The sequence below is a fragment of the Oxyura jamaicensis genome, chromosome 20 (genome assembly GCF_011077185.1).
Source record: "Oxyura jamaicensis isolate SHBP4307 breed ruddy duck chromosome 20, BPBGC_Ojam_1.0, whole genome shotgun sequence".
In the NCBI taxonomy this organism is placed as follows: domain Eukaryota; kingdom Metazoa; phylum Chordata; class Aves; order Anseriformes; family Anatidae; genus Oxyura; species Oxyura jamaicensis.
The window spans coordinates 15,502,218-15,517,799 of NC_048912.1; the positions used below are offsets into that span (position 1 = coordinate 15,502,218).

The 15,582-nt window shown below is 68.8% G+C and overlaps 4 protein-coding genes across 5 annotated transcripts in view; 2 read left to right on the forward strand and 2 right to left on the reverse strand.

Annotated features, from left to right (window-relative positions):
- Positions 1-15,582, forward strand: part of PCIF1 (PDX1 C-terminal inhibiting factor 1) — a 27,854-nt gene that overhangs the window by 683 nt on the left and 11,589 nt on the right. The gene's annotated exons all lie outside the window — the stretch shown is intronic.
- Positions 2,475-5,278, reverse strand: NEURL2 (neuralized E3 ubiquitin protein ligase 2). Its single transcript, XM_035343806.1, has 2 exons — positions 4,548-5,278; positions 2,475-2,697 (listed from the first exon to the last, which is right to left on the reverse strand). The coding sequence occupies exons 1-2, from the start codon at positions 5,242-5,244 to the stop codon at positions 2,582-2,584; spliced, it is 813 nt and encodes a 270-aa protein (XP_035199697.1). The 5' UTR covers positions 5,245-5,278; the 3' UTR covers positions 2,475-2,581.
- CTSA (cathepsin A) lies at positions 5,796-10,358 on the forward strand. Its single transcript, XM_035343788.1, has 15 exons — positions 5,796-5,899; positions 6,044-6,207; positions 6,315-6,426; positions 6,535-6,585; positions 6,899-6,985; positions 7,079-7,234; positions 7,579-7,670; positions 8,024-8,108; positions 8,217-8,308; positions 8,522-8,600; positions 8,745-8,893; positions 8,981-9,056; positions 9,168-9,257; positions 9,456-9,557; positions 9,725-10,358. Exons 2-15 carry the CDS (start codon positions 6,044-6,046, stop codon positions 9,806-9,808), a joined length of 1,419 nt encoding a protein of 472 aa, XP_035199679.1. The 5' UTR covers positions 5,796-5,899; the 3' UTR covers positions 9,809-10,358.
- PLTP (phospholipid transfer protein) lies at positions 10,700-15,131 on the reverse strand. Of its 2 annotated transcripts, XM_035343786.1 has the most exons (16): positions 14,870-15,131; positions 14,043-14,161; positions 13,751-13,850; positions 13,556-13,684; positions 13,272-13,427; positions 13,042-13,105; positions 12,869-12,932; positions 12,686-12,777; positions 12,366-12,542; positions 12,146-12,205; positions 11,888-12,052; positions 11,685-11,752; positions 11,560-11,602; positions 11,301-11,364; positions 11,152-11,228; positions 10,700-11,043 (listed from the first exon to the last, which is right to left on the reverse strand). In XM_035343786.1, the coding sequence occupies exons 2-16, from the start codon at positions 14,152-14,154 to the stop codon at positions 10,903-10,905; spliced, it is 1,512 nt and encodes a 503-aa protein (XP_035199677.1). In that variant the 5' UTR covers positions 14,155-14,161; positions 14,870-15,131; the 3' UTR covers positions 10,700-10,902. The 2 variants fall into 2 exon arrangements, with proteins under 2 accessions (XP_035199677.1, XP_035199678.1); XM_035343787.1 differs by lacking the exon at positions 14,870-15,131 and having other exon boundaries at positions 14,043-14,180.

Consider the following 15,582-nt stretch of genomic DNA (forward strand, 5'->3'; position numbering starts at 1 on the left):
CGATACAGGGCGATACACGGCGATACAGGGCGATACAGGGCGATACAGGGCAATACACGGCGATACACGGCGATACACGGCGATACAGGGCGATACAGGGCCACACACGGCCCCACAGGGCCACACACGGCCCTGCACAGCCACACACAGCCCCAGGCTGCCCCCCCCAGCCCAGCAGCACTGCCCGCCGCCAGCCGTGCCCCCGGTGTTGGCCACAGCCCGCCCCTTTCAGCTCGCCGTGGCCCTGGGGCCGGCCTGCACCTCCCCGGGGCTCCTCCAGAGCGGGTCCGTGAGCACTCGGTGCTCCCCGGGCCCTTCGGCTGCAGCTGAACCGGAGGCTGCGGAGCACCTGGAGGGCGCAGCGACGAGGGGGTGAACCGAGGGGCTGAAGAGCTCGCCAGGCGGTCTGAGGTACTCGCACGGAGCCTGCTGCCGTGCTGAGCCTCAGTCACCCGCCCGGCCCACGGGCACCAGCGAGGACGCTGCCAGCAGACAGCTCCTCCAGGATGCCCTCGGGGCGGATCCCAGAGGCTGCTGCAGGGGACACTTCAGCCAGGGTTGCAGCTGCCCTGCCAGCACAGCACGTCCTGGCTGGGCTGAACTCAGGCAGAAAGGCCCCGCAGCCAGAGGTGCTGGGCAGGTGGCGGCACGAGGGACGTGATGTCGGCCAGGCCGGGCAGGGCAATGCCGACAGCCTCCCGGGGACCTCCGGGGATGAGTCTCTGCAGAGCCCCTGTCCGTGTCCTTATCACGGCAGAGATCAGCCAGCTCCTCGCCTGCTCCATCAGATGACCGAGCGTTGCCTCTTGCGTGGGGGAGCTGAGGAGCTGGGCCACGAGGCCCTGTCCGGACCGTAACGGGAAAGGAGCTGCTGACCTGACAGCAGGAAACGCGGCTGGCAGCGAGCCCAGGGTGGCGTGGGGTAGGAGGTGATGGTATAATAGCACGTGATGAAGTTGTGTGATCTGTGGCCAGTGCCTGCAGGTCCTCCAGCATCCAGCTGCGATGTGTTGTGCAACAAAGCCAAAAAAACGGCCTCTGGTCACCTGGGAGCTGCTGTGTCCCTGCGGCCACCCCTCCCCTGCCAGCAGGGCAGCCAGGCCTCGCTCCAGATGGGTTTCTGACACCTCCTCCTGCCTCTCGTTTAATTTCATCTCTCGTTTTAATTTCATTGCCCTCTAGTTAGGTGTGAGCCCGTGTGCTGGGGAGCAGCAGATCCTGCGGGTGGCAATGTGTGCCGCTGGCAGCGCTGCCCGGGCGGGGAAGTTGTTTGTCTGGCCGTGGCAGCTGCTCTTAATTCCTCCGGAGATGGAACCCGCCCTCCCGCCCACGGCCGCCTCCACGCGGGGTGGAAGCAGGCGGGGAGCCGCTGGGGGTCACAGCCGTGCAAACAAAGCCACGGCGAGGCGCAGAGCTTTGAACGTGTGGGTAGGGGAGAAAAAACACCGAAAAGAGCACGCGTGGCTGTGCCCAGCCCGAGGCAGCGGCCCTGCCGCTGGGTGAGCTCGGTTCCCCCCGCCGGCAGCCCGCAGCCCCGGCGCAGCCGTCCCGAGGCTGCCGGGCCCAGCAGACAGCGTCCCACGGCCGTGGGGGTCTGTGTGCCGGCGGGGAGCAGCGGCACCGCGCTGCGGGGCTCTCACACCAGCTCCCCACGAGCAGTGCTCCGTTACCACCTCGGCTTCGGAGCTGGCCGGGTAGAAGTGCTGTGTGGCCGGGGATTTCCTCCCAGCCGAGGTTTTGTAACAGTATCTGATAATATCAAATCTGGCTGTCTAAACATAGCACGGTGTTTCCTAAAACACCTTTCTCTAAGCTTACAGCTGCGTTTCCACTCCTCCAGCCGTGCCGAGGAAGAGCCAGGGAGCCTCTGCCTGCCTGCCGCCCTCCCTTCCTGGCACGGCGCATCCCCTCCGTGCGGCTCTGCGCAGGCCTTCCCCTGCGACCCCTGGCCAGGCAGCGCCAGCTGCAGTCGGGAGCGGCCTGAAAGGTTTGGGCAGGCCTGCAGCCAGAGCCCGTGGTGCAGGCTCGGAGGGGGTTCGGGCCCTGGGCTCCCCCCAGAGCGGCCGGGGACGCAGCGGGGCGCCGGACCTCCCGCCGTGATCAGCTGCACGGCCGCGGCGTGCGCCCGAGGGGCAGCCAGCGCTGGGGCTGCTCCCTGCACGTGGTGCGCGGGCTGCAGCGCCCGACCCTCCCACCCCTGCCCAGGGAGCACAGGAAATAAGTCATCCCGTTCTCACCGTAAACATCTTTCCCAAGAGCGAAACTGCGTGGCCGGGACAGGGCCCGGCTGTAATTTACCTCCACGTGAGGCTGGGCAGGACGCCCTGTGGCAGCTCCTGGGGGCCGCGTGCCGGCAGCGCTCGCGCCAACCCGGGCAGCCCCGTCCGCGCTGCAGGCTCTTGCCGGGCAGCGGCGGGGGCGGCTGCAACCCCGCTCCCTCCCGGTTGCCCCCCGCAGCAGCACTGCTCGGGCCGTGGCTGGAGGCGTTTATTGCTCACTCAGCCCCGCGGTGCCCCCCGAGCGCCCGTGAGCCCAGCCGTACCCGGCGAGGGGGGGAAGGCCCCCGCGGGGTGCGGGCACCTCACTCGTGTTTGCAGAAGTGCTTCAGCGGCGGGGGCAGGTCCAGGCCGTCGATGGCCAGGCGGTGCACAATGTGCTTCTGGATGACCAGCCGGCACAGCGTCTGCAGCGAGGGCACTGGGGAGAGAGCACAAAGAGGCAGCTGGAGGGGCTGGGGCTGCAGCGTGCTGAGGGGGGGGGGTGCTCCCTGCTGGCCCCGTGGTTTTGGGCAGCATTTGGGGAGTTTGCGTGCCGCAGGGCAGCTCTCACCCGCAGAGCTTCGCCGTGCAGGGCTTTAGGCTGTGCCGGGTGCCCCAGCCGGGGGCAGAGCTCAAGAGCTCCGCAGTTCTGCCCCTAATTGCTGCAGACTGTGGCTGTTTGGCGTTTGTTTTCTCTCCGGGCTGCCACGTGGTTCCCCCGAGGCTCGCATGCCCACGCGGTGTTTTCCTTTCATCCCTATCCCCTCGGTGGCCTGCACGCCTGCCAGACTGCGTGATCCACTTCTCTGGCAATCTGACCGCAGGGACAGCTCACATGATGCTGTTGGGACGCCTGCCGTCCCGCGGAGCCCAGCCAGCCCCTGCCCTGCCCTGTGACACGCCGCTCCTCTTCTGTGAGCTCGCGGCAGTGTGGGTGCGGGGCGGCCGGCCGCTCGCCGACACAGCCGGAGCTGGCTCGCTGCCTGCGGGTCACGGCTCCCCCAACGGCAGGAGCGCAGCCCACGGCATCACGCTGCCCACGGCGTCACGCTGCCCACGGCATCACGCTGCCCACGCTCTCACATGGCCGCCAGGGCCTCGAGACAGCAGCAGGCAAAGCAGAGCTCTGCGAGCACACCACGCCGGCTCCTGGCCTTGGGCTGCTCTGGGACGTCTGCAGCGCTTATCTCTGCGTGCCAGCGCTGCGGCGCCCTGAGTGCTCGGTGAGAAGCAGCAGCCGCCCTGGGCCCCGGCCGCTCCGTGCCCTCTCCTTTGTCCCTGACCCCGCGCAGTGCTGCGCTCCGGCCGGGTTTCACTTCACTGTCTGCCCCCGAACTGATTTGTTACCCAAAGGAAGTGTTGCAGCAAGAGCAGCTGCTGCAATCTGTGGAGGGCAGGGAGCCGGGCTGTGCCCCAGCTGCGGGCCGGGGCTCTCGCAGCAGCTCGGCAGCCTCCGGCAGCGAGCTGGGTGCCAGTCACCCCCAGCGCGGCCGGGGCAGGGAGCCCACACGGCCGGGCACGTTGTGTCTCCGCCTGGCTCAGGCAGCGGGAAGCAGCGGGCGGGAGAACCCCGGGTCTCAGCCTTGGGATAGCAGTGGCTGAACTTTGGGCCAGTGGGAGAGGCGGTGGGTGCCCGCGCACGGGAGGCGGTCTGCCCCGGGGCTGGTGTCTCACGGAGCTGTCTCTGGCCTTGCACTGGTGATGCAGATAGCTAACTATCTCCCAGTTATATAAAACAGAGGTGGTAGGCAGCGTGAGGGTGGCCCAGCCAGGAGCTGGCTCACGTCTCACATAATCCCAAGCACGTGCCGATTTTTCCAGCGTGGTGCTAATTAGCACCTGAGTGCTCGCAGGAGCCAGTGACAGCGCTGGGCTTCCCTTCCCCACCCTGCCTGGGATGCCTTCGCTGGCAGCCACCGGGAGGGCCCGGATATTGCCCAAGTGCGGGCGGCATCGCGGGCTGTCAGCCCGCCGCTCGCGTGCCACAGCAGCACAACCCCGGCCCCAGCTGCCTCGTGCCCGTGGGACAGGATGGGACCCCCAGGCTGGCTCTGCCCCAGTGCTGCTCCGTGCCCACGCGTGGGGGAGCTGCTCCCACAGCCCCAGCACGGTGCGGCAGAGCCCACACGAGCTGCCCACGAGTGGTACTGGGGGGTCCCACCTGTGCTCTGCGGGCCCCCCAAGGTGCTCCCGTGTGCCCCATGCCCCGTGTCCCACTCAGACACTGCCCGTGAGGCCGAGGGGTCACCCCCCCCCCCCATTTCTGTGCCCGCGGGGGCAGATACCCACAGCCGTATTCCACCTGGATCACCCGGACGCTCTTGGTGGAGGCGAAGACGTCGACCACGGCGTAGAGCGGGCGGGCGGCGGGCAGGCCCCGGGCGCTGGGCCCCATGTCCTCGCCGTTGATGACGATGTGCATGTCGGCGGTGCCGTCGGGCCGCGGGGCGTACAGCACGCCGATGCGGCTGCGCCGGGCGGTGGGGGGCAGCACATTGGTCCGGTACAGCTCGTCCAGGACGTGGCTGTAGCGCCCGGGCCGGCTGCGCCCCACCAGCTTGTCGCGGGGGATCCGCACCTGCTCGATCAGCAGCTCGGGCGCCCAGAGCAGACCCTGCGCCCGCGGCGCCGCCGGCGGCTCCTCAACGTCCAGGGGCACGCGGTTGTGGCTGCGGGTGATGGCGAAGACCCAGGAGTCGCCCAGGCTGACCAGGTCGGGCAGCGAGTACTCGGGCACCGCGGGCAGGCTCTGCGGGTCGCGGGCCGTCAGCCCCACGCGCAGGTGCCCGCACCAGCCCGGCTCCTTCTCCTCGATCTCCACCAGGAAGATCTCCCCGGGCGCCAGCGGCTCCTGGCTGAAGCAGAGCCCGTTGGCGAAGCTCTCCACGCGTGTGGCGCGGGTGCCCGCGGCGTCCAGCCGGACGTTGGCGCCGTGCACGCGGTGGAAGCGGGCGCCGGGGCGCCCCGGGGCCGCCGCCTCCGCCATGGCCCCGCCGCTATTTTTACCCGGCCCGGGCAGCTGCGGGCAGCTGCTGCCGGCCGGGGACGGGGGGTCCTAGTGCTCGGCGGCGGCGGGGGCGGCGGGGCACGGCGGGGCCGGGGCCGGGGCCGGGGGGGTCCCCCGGGGGGTCCCCCCCCCACTCGTGCTCCACCGCCCCCGTGCCCGCGTGTCCCGGGGCACGGCCGGACGGCCCCGCCGCCGCCCGGGGCGCTCTGGCGGAGGTCCCGGGGCGGTGAGGTTTGGGCCCGGCACGGGGCGCTTTGGGCTCGGTCCCGCGGCGCGGGGCCCACGCGTGGGGCTGCCATGCGGGGACCGGGCGATGCCGTGCCGTGCGGGCAGGCCGGGGCCGTGCCACGCCGGGCGGGGCCGTGCCGGTCCGTGCCATGTCGGCCCACGTCAGGCCGGGCCGCCCCGGGCCGTGCGGGTGCCGCCCGTGGGTGGATGTCCGCGGGCTCGGGACCGGCGCGCGGCGTGGGGTAGGCGGGGCCGGGCGCGTGGGCGGCGCGCCGATTGGCCGCCGAGAGCCCCGCCCCCGACGGAGCCCCGCCCCCGATCACGTGACCGGCGGGGGTCATATGGGCGGCTGTCACGTGCCGCGCGGCGCTGCGCCGCCGGGAGCCGCTGCGGGAACGGGAGCGGGGTCAGCGGGGGGGCACCGGGATGGGGGGGGGAGGCAGCGGGAGCGGGAGGCAGCGGGAGCGGGACCGGGGGTCACCGGCACCGGGAGCAGCTCCGGGGCCGTCCCGGGCCCCGCGGCTTGCCCCCAGCTGCCGCTGTCCCGCAGATGAGGCCGGCGGTGCTGTGCGCGCTGCTGCTGGCGCTGGGCCTGGCCGTCGCCGCGCCGCCCGACCACGAGGTGCAGTTCCTGCCCGGGCTGCCCAAGCAGGCGGCCTTCCGCCACTTCTCGGGGCACCTCCGCGTCGGGCCCGCCGCCCGCCTGCACTACTGGTACGTGGGGGCTGCCCCCGGGCCGGGCCGGTGCCGGCTCCCCCGACAGCCCCCTGGGGCCGGGCTGGTGCCGGCACCCAGCGGGTGCTCACGGCCCCCTCCCGCAGGTTCGTGGAGGCGCAGAGCGACCCCGGCGGCAGCCCCGTGGTGCTGTGGCTGAACGGCGGCCCTGGCTGCAGCTCCATGGAGGGCTTCCTGAAGGAGCACGGCCCCTTCCTGGTCAGTGGTCGCGGATGGGGGCTTGCGGGCTCCGTGGCACGTGCCAGCCCGCTGGGGCTGGCCCTGCCATGCCCCCTGCCCGGCAGCTGCCGCCTTCTCCCTCCGTAGGTGCAGCCCGATGGGGTCAGCCTGAAGTACAACGACTACGCCTGGAACAAGGTACGGGTGTGGGTGCCGGCAGGGAGTGGCCCCACCTGCCTGGGCAGCTGCACCCTGCCAGGGGCACGAGGGGCTCTGAGCCAGCTCCCGCTGCCCTCCAGTGGGTCTGAGCCTCCCACAGGCTCCTCTGCCCAACCCCCCTGCTCTGAAGCCCGCTCCCGAGCGGGGCAGCAGTGTGGCCCTCCAGTGCAGCACTGGCGTGGCAGACACAAACACTGCTGTAGATGAAGGCCAGTAGCCCTCTGCCTCAGTGGCTTCCCCCGGGAGCCAGGAGGGTTTCCCCCGTTCTGCAGCTCCTCTGGTGTCCCTGCAGATCGCCAACATGCTCTACCTGGAGTCCCCTGCTGGCGTTGGCTTCTCGTACTCCGAGGACAAGAAGTATGCCACGAATGACACTGAGGCAAGTGACCCTGGCTGCTGGGAGTACCCAGGCTCGTGCCTGCCCCGCTCCGGGGGCTGCCCCGCTGGCTGTGCTCACTCCCTGTGCCTGCAGGTTGCTCACAACAATTACTTGGCGCTGAAGGAGTTCTTCCGGCTCTTCCCTGAGTACTCCAAGAACGACCTCTTCCTCACGGGGGAGAGCTACGGGGGGGTTTACATCCCCACGCTGGCCGAGTGGGTGATGCAGGACCCCAGCCTCAACCTGAAGGTGAGCAGCGCCGCTCCGCGTGGGGCTGGGGGGGCAGAGGGCTCGGCACGGCCTCGCGGGGGCTCAGCTGGCTGCATCGTGGGGCCCGGTCTGGGGCGTGGGGCAGGCCTGGCCCTGCAGCCTTTCATCTCCTCCGGGGTGCTGGCAGCGGCTGCTGGCGGATGTGTCCCTGCTGCGTGGGACTGGGGGAGCGCTCAGGCACCCGCAACCTTTCCTGTTCCCCATTGTGGAGTAAACAGGGCTGCATCTGGGGCCACAGCTGCTTCCTGCCTGACGCTGATGCCGCTGTGGCTGCCCTGCGGGGAGCTGGGACGCCGCAGAGCTGTTTTCTTCTTGCTTCACAGGGAATCGCTGTGGGAAACGGCCTCTCCTCCTATGAGATCAACGACAACTCGCTGGTTTACTTCGCCTATTACCACGGCCTGCTGGGGACCCAGTAAGAGCTGGGGGAGCGCTGCCGCTGGTTCCGCTGTCCCTGGGCAAGCAGGAGGGGGTCACAGCGTGCAGCAGGGCCGGCTGGATGAGCGGTGTGGGGCACAAGGGCAGGCTCACCTGCCTTCTGGGGAATCTCTGGCCTGCCTCGGACAAGTGCTTGGTCCATGCAGGTGGCCCCTCGTCCTGCACGGTTCCGAGGGCTGTGTCTGTTCGGGGCTCTCTGCCAGCCCCCAGGGCGCTGGGCTGAGCTGCGCAGCCACCAGGCAGAGGTCCTGCAGTGTGGCCGTGGCTGCTGGCTTCGTGTCGGCGTTACCTCTGGCAGCTCACTGCAGGTCCTCTGGGCTCTCCCCACAGGCTGTGGAAGGACTTGCAGGCCTTCTGCTGCTCCCAGGGGAAATGCAACTTCCACGACAACTCCAACCTTAACTGCACGCTCAAGGTGAGGGAGCCGGAGCCCTGGGCGCATGCCCCTCTCCGGTGCTTGTGAGCAGCTCCTGTCCCTGAAGCATTCTGCTCAGTCTCAAGGCCTTCTTGTGGCTCGTTGCAGATGGAGGAGATGATCCAGATTGTGGAGGAGTCCGGCCTCAACATCTACAATCTCTATGCCCCATGTGCTGGTGGTGTCCCTGGGAGCATGAGGTGAGAGCGGCTGCAGCAGCGCAGCTGAGTCCCTGGGCACCAGCTTGCAGCATGTGGGGCTCCCTGCGTGCAGGGGGCCACGTGGGCTGGGCAGGGACGTGCTGCCTCTGCCTGCTGGCAGGGTCTCCTCTTCCCTGGGCAGCCCCAGGCTGTTCCCCAGGCCCTCGTTCCTCCGGAGCTTTCAGCCTGTCTCCGTGCTTGGTCTGCCCGCAGGTACGAGGGCGACTACCTCATCACACACGACCTGGGAAACTCCTTCATCCGCATGCCGATGAGGTTCTCCTGGCGGCAGGTGAGCCTGGGCGCTGCGACACGGGGCTGCAAGCACCCTCTGCCCCGCCAGCCACGCTGCCCGGGGGCTGAGCGGGCAGAGCAGCCCCTCCTGGGGAGCAGCGTGGAGGTGCTGCCACTGCAGGGCTTCTCCTGACTCTCCCAGAACCTGCTCCGGATGCCTGTAGCCCGGAAGAAGGTGCGGATGGACCCGCCGTGCACCAACTCCACAGCCCCTACCAAGTATCTGAACTCCCCGGAGGTGAGGAAGGCTCTTCACATCCCCCCTGAGGCCCCCGAGTGGCAGGTGTGCAGGTGAGTAGGAGCGCAGGTGAGCAAGCTGCGGGCAGGGATGTGGCCAGCAGGGCGAGCAGCTGCCTGGTGCTGATGCTTCTTCCCCAGCTTCGAGGTGAACCGCAGCTACAAGCGCCTCTACATGCAGATGAATGAGCAGTACCTGAAGCTGCTCGGAGCCATGGTACGTGCCAGGGGAGCACACCCAGCCCCCGGGAGCAGCTCTCCCAGACAGGCCTCCTGCCTGCCCTGGGGCCGCCGCCCTGTGCAGCACTCAGCTCCTTCTGCTCCGCAGAAATACCGGATCCTGGTGTACAACGGGGATGTCGACATGGCCTGCAACTTCCTCGGGGATGAGTGGTTTGTGGACTCCCTGTGCCAGAAGGTAAATGCGCAGAGCAGGGTCTAGGCTGGCCTCGTCACCAGCCCCAGGGAGCTCTGGGCTGCCCAGGTCAGCTGGGCACCAGTGCAGCAGTGGGAGCCCCCCCAGGGCAGGGCTGGGAGCCCCCCCAGGGCAGGGCTGGGAGCCCCCCTGGGCAGCCAGGGCTCGGCTGGGTGCTGACAGTGCTGCCTCCGGCCCCAGGTGCAGGTGTCTCGCCGGCCCTGGCTCTACACCGAAGGAGGCGAGAACCAAATCGGGGGCTTTGTGAAAGAGTTCACCAACATTGCCTTCCTCACCATCAAGGTACAGCTGCGAGGGGGTGCTGAGATGGGGCACGGGGCCGCTGGCTGTGGTGTGGGCAGATTGGTGCTGAGGAACGCAGTGGGGGGCAGGGGGAGCAGCGCTCACTGCTGTGGGGCAGCCGGAGGCTCTGCGGGGCACTGACCACCCCCACTGCCTGTTCTCTGCAGGGAGCCGGCCACATGGTGCCCACGGACCAGCCCCTCGCTGCCTTCACCATGTTCAGCCGTTTCATTAAGAATGAGCCTTACTAGGAGCCCGCCAAGCTGCGCGTGGTGCTTCCAGCCGCCTGCACGCACCGGCTGCCTCCTGCATGGCTCATCCTCGCTGCTGCTTGGCTGTGCCACAGAACAAGTCACTTGCAGCTGCTGGGACTCGGCTCAGCCTGGCAGGACAGCAGCCGGGGTGAACGGCGTGGAGGTGGCTTCCTGCAGGCTGGGGGGAGAGGAGTCCCTGGGGCTCCCTCCCTGCCGGGTGCTGCAGCTGCCTCCTCACTGTGGCTTCCTGTCTCTCCTCCTGTCTGGCTGTGGAGGCAACTACTTCCCTCTGGGCTGGGAGCAGCCCCTGCCACTTCCCCTCTGCACTGTAGCCTCTGCACGCACATTGCCCTGGGCAGGCCCTGAGCCAGCTCCTCCCTCCTAAGCACAGTTCAGGTGGGGGCTGTGAGCTGCCCCGCGGGGGCTTTCGGCTCCCCTGAAACCACTCCCACCCTGACCTCAGAGGAAGGTGGCTTTTAGTGAAGACAATCCCACTGCCTGGGGCATGCAGTGCTCTTGGGACCTCACAATAAACTCTCTGAACAAAGTTGTTCTGCTCCTCATTAACCAGCTGCTCCCACCTCTCTGCAACCCTTTGCTTTGCGTTCTTTGGCTCTCTCAGGCATTCTGCTCCTCGCATCCAGCAGAGGTGAGTGCTGCAGGGGCCTGGGGGCTGTGTCTCCTCCTCCCCCTGGGGCTTCCCAGAACTAAGCCCTCCCCAGGAGCAGGGAATGCACAGTGGCTCCAAGCCCCTCTGCCCCTGTTCTCAGCCGCGTTGCCTCCCAGGTGCCTGGGGGAGCAGTGCTGTCTGTCCCTCCGCTCTCCCCAGGGGCTGGCAGCTGTGCGGGCTGGAGCAGGCTCATCCTCCAAGCAACGAGGCAGCGCGGGTTGGCGTTGAGTGGTTTATTAGTGTAATGACACGGGTGCAGCAGGGGTTCCCAGAGCAGCTGTCTCCGCCTTGCTGCCACCCAGCAGGGCACAGATGCCCTGCGGGATGTTCTAGTGGTGCTGGGGATGCTGCTTCCTACCTACAGTCTACGGGTCCAGCCCGGGATCTGCCCTCTGTCCGGGGTGAAGGAGCGAGCGGGGGGCTACAGCTGGTGGGGATCTGCGCTGGGCGCTGCGGGCGGTGAGGTGGGGGCGGCGGGGGTCGCGGGGATGGCATGGTATTTCTCAATCACTTCCCGCAGCCCCTTCTGGAAGTGGAGATCAGCTCCCACCGTGAGGAACCCCTGCGAAGGGAAGGTGTATCAGCCTGGGGCTGGCTGTGCCTGCACCGCGCTGGGCAGGGTCCCGGTGCCTGCTGCAGGGCCCGGGCTGTCCCCATCGTGCTCACGCACCGCGTGGTTGGTGACCACCTCCTTGGTGAAGTCCATGCCTTCCGGCAGCGGGATCTGCACCCCCTTCCTTGTTCTCTCTGCGGGGAGGAGATGCAGTAAGCAGAGTGCCCCTGCCCCGGTCCAGCTGCGTGCAGGCAGGGGACGCTTACCATTAATGATGGGCATGATGGTCAGCTGCAGCAGGGTTTTCAGTGGGGCCTGCAGTGAGAACAGCTGCGGGACAGGAGGGAGGGTGAGCACCCGGCGGGGGGGGAGCGGAGCTGCCTGGCAGGGCAGGCTGTCCCTGGGCTTCCCAAGGGCTGGGCTGGAAGTGGGGGTCCCGGGCTTCACCCCCTTCCCCCCCGCTGCTGTGGCTGGGGGCTGCCCAGGGAGGTTGGACCCCCCCAGGCTGGCACCGGGTCTGCTCACCGCCAGCGACTCCAGAGCTGACTGCTTGGAGTAGATGCGAAACCTGCGGGAGGGAAAGCTGCCGTGAGCCAGGGCAGAGGGGACTCGGCCCTGCAGCCCCCACGGGACCCCAGCGCGGGCCCTACCGCCGCAGGTCCAGGTGCACGCGCAGCGCCTTCCCCTGCAGGAACACCTTGGCGCTCAGCTTCGTTTCCTAGGGAAAGAGACACGTGGGAGCCCTGCTGCACCCTGGGCCCCGCTGTCCCCTTGCTCTGGGACGCTGCAGCCTTCCCGGGGGGAGCGCTCCTGCCCTGCGTGCCGGGGGCTGTGCTGGGGGCGCAGTGCTCACCATGGCCATGCTGGAGAGCTGCACGGCAGGGCGGCCCGCGGGCACCAGCGAGATGTTGAGGAAGGCAGAGACGGAGACGGAGGTGCCCGAGGGTTTGATCACGCAGCGGGGGGGAGCCGACACCTGAAGCACCAGGCGCAGGGGTGCATCCACCACGGCAGGGCTCTGGGGAGGCGGCGGGTGAGCCAGGGCACAGCCGTGTCCCCACGCACCCAGGGGCCCCCAGGCCTTGCCCACCCCAGGGCAAGCTCCTCTCACCAGCATGAAGATGGTCCCAAAGAAGGTGGCTCTCAGCAAAACCTCCAGGTCCTTGGGCACCTGCAGGGAGGAGAAACCTCTGGATAAGAGCCGTTACTGCTGCCAGCAGAGCTGCTCCTCGGGTAGCACCTCCTGAGCTCGGCACGCAGCACCTCCTGCCTCCCCCTGGGTGCTTCCCCCTTCCCCAGCCCCTGCCCAGCGGCCGACTCGCGCTGCTCACCTTCTCCCCCTCGAGCTCTATGGCCAGCACGCCCGCCTGGAAGTACGCGTGCATGGCCGAGTCGAAGAAGTACTCGGAGAAGGCGACGTAGACCATGCGCTCGGTCTCCTTGATCACCGGCTCCACCGCGTGGTTCTCCAGTTCCTGGCTCTCCCTCGCACGGTAGAAGAACATGCCCTGGGCCGCGAGCAGCAGATGTTTCTGCAGCCATAGCGCAGCCTGCCCTGCGCCATGCTGCCCGGTGTGCTGCCCGGTGTGCGCGCTGGCGCGGGGCGGCTCCGAGGGAAGCAGGGGGAGGCAGGGCAGGACGCGGTGTGCACCTTGAAGTCTAGGTCAAGGGTGTCCGGGGAGACGGACGGATCCCGCAGCAGGGAGTAGTCGATCCCAATGTGGTCATCCACGTAGTTCCTCACTGCCAGGAAGAGGTGCCGTCACGACAAAGCCTGCAGGACGCCCTGCAGCGCGGTGCTCAGCTCAGTCCTGTCCCACAGAACAACGCTCACCTGGCACCGTGTCCAGCAGGGAGTTCAGCAGCACCAGGCTGGCGTGCTCCAGGGACGGGCAGATCTGAAAGGGATGTGGCTGGGGTGAGGGGAATCACGGAGTGGGGCCAGGGCTCCTGCTCTGGCTGGGGACCCCACGTCGCCTCCGTGCCCCGTCTCCCTCGCAGCCCTACCTGCTGGCTGACGAGGAAGCGCATCCCTGTGACAATGAAGGTGCTCAGGAACTCGTAGACCTTCCTGCAGGACAGAACAGCTCTGCAGCAGCCTCCCAGCCCTGTCCCTCCACCCCTTGTGCCTCAAAGAGAGCACGGCCTGGGCGCGCTGGGCAGGCACAGGGTGAGCTGGGCACAGGCAGAGCTGGCCTGGCAGAGGGACACGGCTGCCACGGCGGGGTCGGGTGTACCTGAGCGTGCCAGAGAAGCCCGCGTGCATTCTGGCAATGGAGGCATTGCACGTGATGTTGGAGATCTTGAGGCGCCCGACCTCATCCTTGGCCAGCTGCAGCACTGTGTGGATGTGGACGCCATCGGCTGAAGCATTGATGGACCCGATGTCGTAACTGGAAGCAAGGGGAACAGACGGGAGGAGCGGGCAGCTCCAGAGCAGCAAGGCGCCCGTGGCACCCCTGGGGCAGTGGCCCAGCGGCCGGGTGGGCTGGCGCCTGGCAGGCAGGAGGGGGGAACTCACAAGAACCAGTAGAGCAGCTGGCGGCGGAAGCGCAGGCTGATGGAGGCGTTGTTGATGTTGAAGGCGAGGTGCTGCTGCGGCTGGAAGTGCAGGTCGGAGAAGGGCAGCTGCAGGTCCACCACCTTCACCCTGCCGGGGAGGGGACGGTGAGGCCGAGCCGGGGGTCGCCGCGCGGGGGGCGAGGGCGGCACTCACTGGCTGATGTTGTAGTGGAACTGCCCCTCCTTCCCGTGCAGGTCTGACACCGTGATGTTCTCCAGCTCCTGCTCCACGAAGCGCAGCCCCTCCTGCTTCACTGCAACGCAGAGCGAGCCCGGGCTGGCCTCAGGCAGGCTGCGCTGCGCTCCGGCAGCGTCGCCCACCCGGCCGGCCCTCGGCTCCATCCCCGCTGCCCCCCAGGAGGGTGGCGCAGGCCGGGCCCCGGGGGCAGCGCCACGACCTGCCTCTTACCCAGGCCCCAGGAGCAGGGTCCCGGCCGGCCCCTTACCCAGGTCCAGCCCCTTGGAGGTAATCCGGATCCTGCAGCCGGGTGGGCTGCGCGAGGCCGTGGCCAGGCAGGGCAGCAGCAGCAGCAGGAGGAGGCGGCTGCCGGCAGCCATCTCGCACCTGGAGGCAGAGCACGGGGGCAGCGCGCGCCAGCCTGGTGGGACACCCAGGGGGATCCAACCACCCCGGGAGGGACGCGGCTGCTGAATGCCCTGTCAGCAGCATGGGGGCAGCCCGGACCCTAGGACCACCCCGGGGGCTCTGCTGCACCCCAAAATCCCGACGCTGCCTGAGTGCCCCGTGGGCCGGCAGCCCCCTCCCCAGGGTGCTGCACACAAGCCCCCGGCAGACCCCGAGGGCCCTCGGGATCACCCCCCCCAGGGTGTGCTCCAGCCGGCTCCTGCGGTGCCAGCAGCGTCCCACCCTGCCCAGCTCCCAAACCACAGGGCGAGGCGCAAGCCCTGTGTGTGGTGTGGCAGCACAGCGGGGAAGGGAGCCGTCCCGTGGGGCCTCCCCAGCAGCCACGGGGCAGACCCCGGCCGCCCCCCCACGGAGATATGCTGCCGCCCACAGCCCCGTGGGTGCCGGGCTGGGACGGGATGGGAGCTGGAGCTGGAGCCTCCCCGTCCAGCAGCGACAGGCAGAGCTGCCTGCAGGACTGCGGGGACCGTCCAGGGTTTCCCCACAGTGTTTTTGCCTGGTTCTCTGCAAGGGAGAGGAGGACGGGCCCCCTCCTGCTCGGGGTCCAGAGCCTCCATCCTTCCCCGAGGGCCACGCACGGCCGGGGGGGGCTCCCCGACACAATGCCGGCTCAGTTTGGGTACTTACAGTATGACTTGTCCTCGGCTTCCCTGGTGTGGGGAAGCTGAATCACGTGAAGGGAGGGAGGGAGGGAGAACACTAGTAGCTCCAGGAGTTTCTTTTGAGCTGGCTGAGGTTCCCCTGCCTTTATATAGCCCACCAGCCGCCACCCCTTGTGGGGGAGCTGGGAGGAGACACGGCGGGACGGGAGGATGCCGGCCCCGCAGCGCAGGTCCCCGGCTGCCTGCCAGACAGCGGGCTGCTCGGACACCCCGGGCTGAGCGCCAGGCCCTGCTCCCCACCACGCACACAGCACCCCACGATGTGCCCCGTCCCCTTGCGGGCAGCCAGCACCACGTCCCTCAGCATCGGCAGGCGTCCCGGCACCGCTCGGCCCTGCCTGGGGAAGCCTCGCACGTGGGGCCTGGCTGGGGCGCTTCGGGGCAGCACCACCCCATCCCTGCGGGTGCCAGGCTCCCCAACAGCCCCAGTGCTGCCCCGCGGGCTCTGCACCGGGCCGCAGCACAACACAGGTCCCTCGGCCCCGGGCTGGGGGACGCTGCTTTGAGCCTGTCCGTGATGGGAGCCCTGGCGGGGAAGCTGCAGCAGCTGCCAGAGCCTCAGGGCCGCTCCCAGGACACAGCCTGGGGTCCCCAGGGCTTGCTCCTGGCTGCCTGGGAGGCACGGAGGGGCTCAGCACCCACAGGGGCACTGCTGCAGCGCCCCAGCAATGCCTACAC

Bases quoted from the DNA above. Each gene is read 5' to 3' on its own strand.
- NEURL2 (XM_035343806.1), bottom strand. From the start codon at position 5,244: ATGGCGGAGGCGGCGGCCCCGGGGCGCCCCGGCGCCCGCTTCCACCGC. The intron at 2,698-4,547 runs GTGGGTATCTGC...CTCTCTCCCCAG, and splicing joins GATCCAGGTGGAATACGGCT to TGCCCTCGCTGCAGACGCTG.
- CTSA (XM_035343788.1), top strand. From the start codon at position 6,044: ATGAGGCCGGCGGTGCTGTGCGCGCTGCTGCTGGCGCTGGGCCTGGCC. The intron at 6,586-6,898 runs GTACGGGTGTGG...GTGTCCCTGCAG, and splicing joins ACGACTACGCCTGGAACAAG to ATCGCCAACATGCTCTACCT. The intron at 8,109-8,216 runs GTGAGGGAGCCG...GGCTCGTTGCAG, and splicing joins ACCTTAACTGCACGCTCAAG to ATGGAGGAGATGATCCAGAT.
- PLTP (XM_035343786.1), bottom strand. From the start codon at position 14,154: ATGGCTGCCGGCAGCCGCCTCCTCCTGCTGCTGCTGCTGCCCTGCCTG. The intron at 11,603-11,684 runs GTAGGGCCCGCG...TCCCTCCCGCAG, and splicing joins GTGCACCTGGACCTGCGGCG to GTTTCGCATCTACTCCAAGC. The intron at 11,365-11,559 runs GTGAGCAGACCC...CCTGTCCCGCAG, and splicing joins CAGCTCTGGAGTCGCTGGCG to CTGTTCTCACTGCAGGCCCC.